The 11,643-nt window shown below is 25.8% G+C and overlaps 1 protein-coding gene across 1 annotated transcript; it reads right to left on the bottom strand.

Annotated features, from left to right (window-relative positions):
• Positions 1–4,048: 4,048 nt before the first annotated feature.
• Positions 4,049–10,419, bottom strand: LOC137837862 (uncharacterized protein At4g15970-like). The gene is made up of 5 exons (XM_090301544.1): positions 9,837–10,419; positions 5,853–6,218; positions 5,155–5,630; positions 4,650–4,749; positions 4,049–4,239 (listed from the first exon to the last, which is right to left on the bottom strand). Exons 1-4 carry the CDS (start codon positions 10,053–10,055, stop codon positions 4,689–4,691), a joined length of 1,122 nt encoding a protein of 373 aa, XP_090157670.1. The 5' UTR covers positions 10,056–10,419; the 3' UTR covers positions 4,049–4,239; positions 4,650–4,688.
• Positions 10,420–11,643: the final 1,224 nt, after the last annotated feature.

Here is an 11,643-nt window from a genome sequence, read left to right on the forward strand (position 1 = left end):
GTGCCATGAATTATGTATTTTTTCTTTCTATTTATTAGCATTAAATTAGAAGGTACTTTTTTTTTTATAAGTCTCATTTCATAATATCACTTTCATTAATTATTTTTAAACTGAAAATCTTCTAATTGTTAGAAGTGAGAGTGTACTGAAATACTTTCAATACACTCTCGAGAGTGTATTGAAAAATATTTTTAGAAAAAGGAAAAAAAAAAGTATCAGGGTAGTGTTGAGAAAAATATATAAAGATGGGACAATATTATTGTTATCAATTAAATTAGCTATTTCTAAATATTATTGATGAATTAGGAAATTGATACTTATAAATAGAAATGGAGAAAATGTATTTTTATTACCTTGAGTTACAGATATTCAGTTTGTTTGAGTACACAGTTAGAGAGATTTGAAACAATTCACGGGAGAACCTTTTTATTAAATAAATTCCATATTGGTATTTAATTAATAAAATTTCAATTATTAATTATTTTCTATTTTAAAGTTGATAGGTAAATTTTTTTATAATTAATTAAATATTAATTTAAAAATAAATTATTTAAGAGACAATATTTTTTTCTAAAATAATATTTAATCTAATAAATATAGTAATTAATTAATTTTTTCTATAAAATTAATTTTTATTTAATGTATTTTTTAATAATAAAAAGTGTCCGAAAATAGTAAGATTTAACTATTAAAATTAGTTATTTATTACTTATATATGGTTGTAGAATAAAGATTTATGTTTCTCATTCATAAAAAAATAATATACCTTTTCCATTAAACACCCTTGTTATTAATTTTCATATAATAAACTCAAGTAAGATCAGGGTGTATTAGAGTAAAAGGGACAAAACTAAGATTCATATTCTAGTACACATGTTTGTATTTAGTGTGCAAAACATGTTTATGAAAATTAATTAAAAGAAAAAGTGAAGTGTAGTTAGTTTAAATGTAAGGAGATGGGAATTTGGAAGTTCTTGAGAAAGTGAAAATTGATGTGATGAGAAAATAGCATTGGGATGAGTCTAGTGAAGAAGGGTTGGCAGGCTAAATAATTTATCTTAATTAAATGCTTTGTGATGAACATGATATCATCCTTTGGAAACTTTTGGTTGAATCAAACTTAAATATATGAATGCACCAAAGTTAATCTTTTTTAGTTTGTCAAACCAAATCTTTATACATATAATTTTGGTAATATTTATAAAAACATTAACTTTTTGCAACTATAGTATTGGTACAATTTTTTTAATTTATTTATAAAACTTAAATTCACAATATTAATTCAGATTTTATTTTCAGTCACTAAATTTTTTATTAAATATAAACTAATTGATAATTAAAATTTTGATAGCTAATTAAATACTAATTTAATAATTATTTATTAATAATAAAAATTATTTTAAATATCAGTAATTTTTTTAATCTCTAAATTAATATAAATATAATAACTAATTATTTTTTAGTTTTAAAATTATTTTTTTAGTGCAAATCAAGATTGCATATATTATTTAATTAATATATTACTAAATATTGATATTGGTACTTATTACATAATTCTTTACATTTGTATCCATGATAATTTTCTTTTCATTTTTGATTACATAAATGCTATCTAAATTATTTTATCTAATTGTTCAAAATACCATATAAATTAATTTCATAACTAAAAACATAATAAAAAAATTCTAAGTTTTTGTATTAAGGATAAAAACGATAATTTATAAAAAATAAAAATATATTTAAGTCAACCTTTTATTTATGAGAAAAATTAGTTAACAAATTGTTAAACTAGTTTATTAAATTAAACGTATAAACCCAACTTAAATTTAAATTGACACAAGTAACGATGATATGGGTTCTCTTTAATACACCTCCCATATTCATTTATTCTCTTTTTCTTTTTTTCTCCCCTCCTAAGTAAATACTTTTATTTTATGAAGCCTCTTTTAACACAAGCTATAGGGAGTTGAAAATGCTTCATTTGACTTTTCAAGTAATAACAAATGTAAAAGGTTAGGCAAAAAAGTAAATTTACTATTTAATATCCCATTTATTGTAATTAATGACTTAAATTTTGAAGATAAGTTTTTTCATAAGATTTTTAGAAAAAAATATAATTCTTTTCAAGTTAGAACTAGATTATTTATAAATAATTATACAATAATTCTCTCGTATAATTTTTTTTCATTTTCTTTATATTTTTTAAAAGTAGTGTGAAATTCCTAACATTTTCTTTTTTACCCGTCCGTCATTTTATAATAATAAATTATTTAAATGTAGAACACACTGTATATCAATTTTTTTTTACTATGCAACTATTCATAATTTTTTAATAATAACTTTATTTTAACTACTTAATTTAAAAATTATTTAAATAAAAATTAATCAATGAATATTGAATATTATACCTACATCATTTACAAAAGTAGAATACTTGTACATACCTAGGATATGAGTTTTCAACCTTAACCATAACTAAGTATTATACAGACAAATTTTAAATAGCATTGTACAAAGATTGAAATAATGTTAACTCCTCTTCTCTAGTTTATTGGGACACAAGAGGAAGAGAATAGATTGGTCTGTGATTTTTTAAATTTTTATATTATAAGTAAAATATTGAAATTGATTTATTAAATTAAAAAAAATAAATTATAAGTTAAAATATTACAATTTTAAAATTATTTTATTTAAAAATATGGAAGATAGTGGTATATAAATTATAAAAATCTATAAATGAAATTATTGTAATTAAATAACTTACATATAAAAATAAAAGTAACATAACTCTCATTTTGTGAGAATTAACTTTATCCGCAAATATAATTTAAAAATATATAAAGTCAAAAATTTATTTATAAACAAATGATAAGGCGTCTGTATGACTGCGTCTTTTAATTTTATCATAAATATATAAATTCGTATTTTTTAAATATTATTATAAATTTATAATGTAATATTATAATATAGATAAAAAAAATATAATACATGTAAAGAAGATAGAAATATTAAAAAAAAAATTGAATTTAAATTAAATAAAGAAATAGTTTTTGCAGATGTAAAAAAAGTAAAGAAAAAAAAATGAGAATATAAGTGTGTATCTATGAAGCTCAGACACTTTTATTAAATGATGTGTCGGTGTCGGATACTCATATCGGACACCGACACTCGTATGACACTTGTAGGACACGTAGTTGGATTTCTAACAATTCTAGTACAGTTCTAACACAATTTTAAAAAGGAAAAATACATTAATTTTTTAAAGACTCAAACTTATTGTATAAATTTTTATTATGATTATAAAAATAAGAAATAAATAATTTTAAACTAGTCATGAAAAATATTTTTTTCTCCAAAAAATAATTTGGAACATACTTGTGCAAATAAATTTTTATTGTCAATTTATATAATTCATAATTATATAATATATAGATTTGTGTTCCTGTGTCTTACATTTTAGATATTATACGTATTTTTGTGTTCGTGTCTGTACTATAGGTGTGTATACACAAAAGATCAAAAGAAAAAAAAAAGTAGTACTTAAAATACCTTATTTAACAAATACTATAACTGATTATTTTAATTTTAAAGGGGAGGAGAAGTTATTAAATTGATAATTATTAATTTTTTAAGGACAAAATTAAAAAAATTTATTAAACTGATATATTAAATTAAGTTATTTTTATGTAGATATAATTGTATACTAGAAAACGGTTATGAGAGAATTTCGTTTTATATTTTTATAAATTAAGTATGCATAGATACTAATTATTTAATTTATTTATAAAACTCGTAATCTTTTTAAATTTCTCTTTTTTTTCAGGTCTTTTCTCAACTTTTATAATATCGATTCCATTGGAAACACCATTAAATAACAAAAGGGGTATTTGAGTAAGAAAAAATAAGTCTGAATAGTAGGAAAAAAGATTTTGAAAAAAGAAATTAGTTTTCTCTAGATATAATTTTACAATCAAAGGAATATTCAAGTAAACTGTAAATTTTAGAAGAAGAAAAATGAAAAAAATGTATACTAAATAAGAAATGGAAATTTGACTAAAAAAACAATTGCAAATTTTATCTCTATATTTGAGAGCTTGAACAAAACAAAAGTTTTCTATGTTCCCTGCTCTTTAATAATGTAATGTACTGCTACTTCTGTTCTACAAATTTCTTTTTTGTAGCATTTGGCAACCTTAATCTTTTGCTGTGATCCCAAATTTGACTCAATCATTCTCCAACCTTCAAAACCAATTAAAAAATGTAACCAAAACAGTACAAAAATATTCCATAAGAAAAAAAAATATAACATGCTCTTATATTACAATTAAATCTTTTAAGTAAATTTATAACTTACTCATATCTTAACTGCAACTCACTTTCATAATAATTTACTTCTATGTTCTGTTTAGAGTTCAGACGAAAATAAATTATCCAAACAAAATTAACACACATGATATTCCTATTTCTTTGTTCTGAGAAAATATAGACTTTTTTTAGCAATTTTTTTTTCAATAATTTATAAAATTGACATGTTTCCTCCTAAAAATTTCTTATTTATAAAGCAAGAAATAAAGTAAAAACAAAGTGATGATACTTTAATAATTATCAGTAAAAAATTTAAAAAACAAACACAGACAAATTTCACATACCTCTTTTTACATGCATCAAACAGTTGCAGCCAAAGTCTGTCACAACTTTCTCCCTTTATTCTTCTTCTGATTCCTTTCTTTGGAACGTTCAAAGGACGTCCTGAATGATGTTAACAATGTGAAAAATTATACAAAACAGTGGCAGAAAGTGATGTCCATTAATCAATGATAGCAACATATATTGAAGCCTCCACTACACTATTTGTGGCAGAAAAACATTATATATACACAGTTTTTTAAAAAGTTTCATCAGATAAATTGACATGTTGCTAATTTTTATTTGTACCTGTCATATATATGTAACTTCATCTTATCTAACAACTCCCAAAGTCAATTTTAGTTATGATTCTTCTCACGCTTAATATGCTTTTGACTTCATCTCAGTGGAATTGCATATATCTAATTTCAACATACGTCATACAATAATTTTGTAGACTATTTTCTCTAAAAAATTTACTCTATAAAATCAATATTGAAAAAAATGAACCAAAGTTATTTCCATTACCTGCAGCTTACACTCCAAGAAGGATGAGACTGTTTTTTCTCATTTTCAGGCAATGCCAGATACTTCTTCCAATCCTCAAGCAAAATTTTGAGATCACTGACTTTGTTTTCTAAACCAATACAACAATTGACATGCATTGTTGAGACCTTGTTGAAGTCCTCTGCATGCTGACAAAAGCCGCCAAAATAATCAGTGCTAAGGAACCTAATCTTCAGGTTCATGTTGGAAATGAAAGCACACTTTTTTATCTTGTTGAGCACATCCTGGTCATGCAACTTGGGGTAGGCACTCCTAGAGTTGAACCAGAACTTGTAGAACCTAATAGTTCGGCTACTTGATTTCACATAATTAAACCCTCCATTTGGATAGTTGTCTAAGTTATAGGAATCACCATTGAAAAAATCACAAGCTATCTGGAAATCTGCATCTTTGTAAAATCTCTTGAAGGGGTCTCTAAGCCACATTATGTCAGTATCCTGCAAAGACATTAGATGAGATTAATCTCTATGCATAGACAATGTAAAGAGTTATGGTTTACACATATCAGACAATTTCTAATAGATTGACAGTGCAAAATTTCTTTACATTGCTAGTGCATGTCTTACTTTATCATACTAAATCCTCATAGATTGTAGTTGTGTGGTGTGCATTGTGAAGATTTTAACAAGCTACTTTTGCAAATAAAGATGTATATATACCGTGAACACAAAGTTGTACCCCATATCAAGAACAGAACCAAGGAATTCAATTCTTCTCCACATCATGTTTAGGTAGTCTGCGGTCATGAAAAATGCTTCACCGGTGAAATTGTCACCTTTAGTTTCAAGATGATAACAATGCTTGTGCAAAGCAAGGCAACGAGTATGTGCCTTTTGGTCCCAAGTTATTACCACCAAGTGTTTCAAAAACTTCTTTGTTTGGTTTCCTAGGCGAAAACTCTCAAGAAAGAGATCAAATATGGAACCTGGCTCTGCCCATGCATCATTTAAAGTTGTGATTATCACTGTATTATCCTTCATAGATGCGTTTCTAAGGACACTCTTTAGCTTTGGATCGTATTCCGCCTGATGCATAAAACCAAGACTTCATCAAACACTTGGTAACCAAAGTTCACATTTTCAGAAGAATTTCATCAAACACGTAATAGGGATAATAAGACAAGTGAAAGCTAAGCTAAACAACTAGTTTCGAATATGCTTGTCAAAGAGATAAAACAATCTATTCCCTTTCTAGAAAACAGAGGCATAAAAAAAATGTCCATGATGTTCAATAATCTGACATTCATTTATGAGTAAACTCAAAAAAAAGTGGACAAAATGTACAAGCAAGACAACAAATAGAAAGTGAATATACCATATACCATATGTCCAATAGGGACACAAACAAAACATCTAAACATCAAAGTAACAAAACGGTCCCCTCCTTTTGCACATATGACCACAGAAGTAGTGGCACATATGGCCAATTTTGTGAAAATTGTGGAAAAATCCCACATTTGCAGTGAACTCGAACCTCACACCAATATGCAATTATAGAAGAGTAGCTCAGTGTGTGAAATTATCACACTACCATAATAGATTTTGCCATCCACAAAGAATAATATCTGAAACAAGATCACAACCCTTTATTCCTTTCCCACTTATACATCAATAGTGAAACAATAGTTTATTGCCACCATGGTTCATGGCCTTTTTACCTAAAAATGTAATTAGGATTTTCAATGTAAGAACTTCTACACACTCTTTACGTCGATACCGGTAAATTTATACGTGAAACTATATATTATGGATGGTCTGATAACAAGTAATCAGATAACGTCAACAAACTCTCTCTGAAATCATATTGAGAAATATATTTATAAGATAAGGTTTATATCCACTTATATATTATGAAATGTCTTCATCTCTAGTTGATATGATATTTTTAACAACTGATGAAAATTTCTTAGTTATTTGAGAAAATTACATTTGCAATTTAATCTCTCTAATCTAAATCTAAACGAATGATAATATGATGAAACATGAATGTGAACAACTTAGCATAGTCAACCATAAGTCTTCATTGGGACAACCATGTGAACAGCTGGTTATGTCTGTGACACTGTGTTGCACATGCTAGACCAATGTTGAGACCATGTATATTATTGTGACCTTAGAAAATGCTAATTAACTAAAAAAATGCTAATAATTAAGAAAATTGAAGTCTGTTGTCGCTAGCTTAAATAACAAAACAAGAGGTCAATTTATATAGTTGAAGTTTGTCAATGGTTTTCCATTAATAATTTATTCTCTTCTTTGAGACTGAACAAAAAAGATATTAATGCAAGTTTGGTGATATTTTCTTTCAAAGGACATTTCTTATTATTTGCTTATAAAACTGACTTTCCATAAACTAGGTGTTTTTTTTATGATAAATCATATAAATATAGTTTCTTAGTTTAAAAATTTTAACTAAAAAATAATAAAGCTAGGATAAATTCTTCAACAGAAAATAATATTTTTATAATGGCTAAAGTGTCATTAAAAATTCCATAATCTGTTTTCAATATACAATTTCAAAATTCAAATATCTTTATGACCAAATGGAACAGGATATAAGATATATAAAATAATTTAGCTGTTAATATATTTAATCTTTATGAATGAATCAAATGAAAAAGAAAATTACTGAAATTTTAAGATTTAAATGTTAAAATCAATTATCAAGGCTGGTTTTAATAATACAAAATGTCAATTTATTTATTTTATTTTCTTTGTTTCACTTTATATTTTATCTTTTATAAATATTTTTAATAAAAATATCACTTTTAAATACTTAAAATGAGGTCTAACTAATATATATAATCTTTCCATCTCATATATGATATATCTGTTTGGGAGTTTTGTTCCGTCTCAATACTAAAATATTTTAATCTTTATGTAAGGTAAAAAGAAAAAGTTTGATTATCAATAAATTAAAAACCATAAAATTTTAAATACAATCTTTAAGGTGCTTATTATCAAAAGTAGAACACACAAATTCGTACTATTGAATTGAATACATATTAATTGTTTTTTAATCTATTAAGTATTCAAAAACCTGTCATTTAGTTTTTCTATATTAAATGACTGATACTCAATTTAAAAATACTATTTTTTCAATACTCGAGATCAGAAATTTAATAGGTACATAACTAAAAAATTTAAAATTTAATTAAACCTTAAATTTATTAAAAATTGAATTTAATTATTGTTTTTCAACAGTATCTTTTCTCAAGCAAATTACTTACACAAAACTACAAGTGTTTTTGGCTCTTTTAATAATTTTTTTTTTATCATAAAAGTTCATTTAATTAATGATTTTCTAAATGTATATTACCTTAACAAAATTAATACGACAATCACTATCTCTAGTTCTTAACAAAAAAATAGAAAATGTAGAAATGAAGTAACATAGCCAACCCAGATTGTTTATGTGCATTAGTTGGCACTATTTTATGCCCTATGAATTAGATTATAGAACCAAAATTCCCCATGAGTATATCTGTTTTTTTTTCTTCAAAAGATATCTTGTAGAGAGAGAGAAGAAACAAGTCACAAAAAATTATTAATTAATCAATTAATGTCATCAATGTTGAAGTGTGAAGTTGACTTTTGAAATTGTGCTAAAACACCATCAAACACTCAAACCAAAGGGAGAGAACTATTCCAAAACCAAAACAAGAAAAAGAAAAGTAACCAAGTTCACAATTGCAATTTGCAAGAACACCTCTTATTTCAAAAGCATAGCTGTGAAAATTAAAGGCATAGGGAGTAGGAATTTTTTACCCTATAAGCTTGCTTCAATGGCCATTAGGGTCATAAAGAAGAGAGAGAGAAAACTTATCTTCTTCTCAACTCACAAAATGAAATGGTGTCAAAAATTTACCATAAATCAAAAAAATTTATGCATTGAGTCCACTGAAAAAAATGCATGTCCAATCAGCAACGGTAATATTTTAGAAGTGGTCCCACATGCACACCACTGCCACATTTTTTTGTTGGCTCCTTTTTCCTCATCAGTTATAAATCCATGATCTTTTTCTGGTACATCTTTCTAAGAATCTCGGAATTTTCAAGTAATAATAATACATAAATGTCGTGTTCATTTTAGCTTTGGAACTTCATCAAATCCAAACTAACAAAAAGGGTTATCTTTTCACTCATCAATTACCCTTTTGGATGCCCACCCATGGCAGTTTAAGGGAAAGAAACAAAAAGAATGAAATAGTGAGTACCCCCATAACAACATAAGCACTCATAAAGCATGTTTTTTTTTTTTTAATTTTTTGTTCAACCTTGGCTTCAAGAATAAACCAAATTGACCCACAAGCAAAAAGTTTGATCAACCCTATCAAAAACCAAACTTGAACAGCATAAATTGGAAAAGCATCAAAACCCAAAATTAAAAAAATCAACTTTTTTATTGGTTGCTAGACCAACAAACATCAAAATCCAAAAAACACCCAAAATTCACTCCTTTCATTCTCCTCCCTTCACCACCACCAATAATCCCAATTGCACAACACAAGTTGGCACACAAACATAGAGAGAGAAAGGAGATAGATATATATATATATATATATATATATATATATATAGAGAGAGAGAGAGAGAGAAAGGAGATAGATAGATATAGAGAGAGAGAGAGAGAAAGAGACTAACTTTTGCTGAGTAATCCATGAAGTAATGTGAGAGGAGGGTAGGAGATCCAAAGGGAGAAGCAGAGCTATAGAGAAACATCCATAACACAGCAGACCCAACAAGCACCATGATGAGCTGCATGACCCTTCTGGCCAGAAGGTGGCTTCCACCGGAATTCCACGCCTTGATGCCATCGCCGGCGACCTTCTCCACGGCGGCGCCGGGGGAGGATACCTTCATTGCTTCAAGAGCTCAATTGGGGTGCCAGAATCAGTCTCTTTCACTTCTTATACACAACACACACTAGGTGTGTCTTTGAACAACCTTTTCTTCACCCACAAAACACCAACATGTTTGTGTCTGTGTTGGAGTATTTACAAAAGTTAAGGAATAAGGATTTTTCCTAAGATGTTTCTGAAACAGTTTAGGAAGTCACATGATCGTGAGGGGTGGAGTTGGTGGTGTGTTGGAGGAGAAGGTATTGTTATTAGCTATGATCTATGAAGGAAGGGTGCGACAGGAGAGAGACATGGAAGAGGGAGGAGTGAGACTCATCAAGTTGCATCCAATGGATACGTATTCATATTTTTGTTCTTCTTTATTTATCAATTTATAAACTAAATAATGGAAACTTGTTTAAAACTATAAAACACGTATACAATTTAATATTATTATTATTATTGTTAAAATAGGTTTAATTAATTACTCCTTTAAATCTTAACGCAAAACGCGCTAATAAAATTAAATATTAACTGCTAATATTTACTTAAAGAAACCTTGTTTTTAATATTTTAGTTTTTAGTTACAAAATAAAAGAAATTCAAATTATATATACTAACTAAACCACATACATATGTTTCCGCCTTTTTTTATTTTTTTATATAATAATATTATTATTATTTATTATATTATATTATACATTTAGAATAATTTTTCAGTTAATATATAATAAATATGCAAATAATAAACCTAACCTAGAGAATGCGATCTATATTAATAAAAATATCATTGTCATCATATCATCATGATGTAAACCCTAAAATCACTATACTATTGTCAAGAACTTAACTAATGTGAGTAATTGTCATTGTCCCAGATATTTTATTAGTTTACAAATTTAATTTGAAGAATGTCAATTATTAATAGATTGTAAAATAAAGATACAGGTAATACCATACATGTTTTGGGTTATAAGAAAGTTATTAAATAACAATTAATTTATAAATAAAAAAATAATTAATCATTATATATACTATTTTAGAGATTAAAATATTATTGATATTTAAATAGTTTATATTATTAATAAATTAATAAAATATATTAAGTAATTTTTAAATTAAAATTGAAATTAATTATCAAAATTTTAACCGTCTAAAGACTTATTTATTTAAATACAAAGTAGTTTGTAGTTAAGACTTAGTAACTGATATTGGATATCAATTAATAAACTACTTTATACATCTTTATTAATAATAGAAACTATTTTAGACACCTTAATTTATAAAATGATATATAATTTAGATAATATAATGACTAATTATTTTGATATCTAATATTAGTTTTTATCTAATATTTTTTTAGTGTTGTGTTTAAATCTTCATTAAAAAGTAAGATCTCTATTATATAATTAATAATAAAAAAAATGACATGTTATCATATTAAAAAAAAAAGAAAAAGAAAACATAAAAAAGAATGAAATACTTTTATTCATAGAATTTCAACATGATATTTTCATTCTTCTTTTCATCCTTTATATTCTAACATTGTGTTTTCTAGTCCTTCTTCAAATTCCCTTTTTTTAATGTAAAATTCAAAAATTCTGTTTTTT

This window comes from Phaseolus vulgaris, chromosome 4, assembly GCF_051622355.1.
Source record: "Phaseolus vulgaris cultivar YP4 chromosome 4, ASM5162235v1, whole genome shotgun sequence".
Lineage (NCBI taxonomy): Eukaryota > Viridiplantae > Streptophyta > Magnoliopsida > Fabales > Fabaceae > Phaseolus > Phaseolus vulgaris.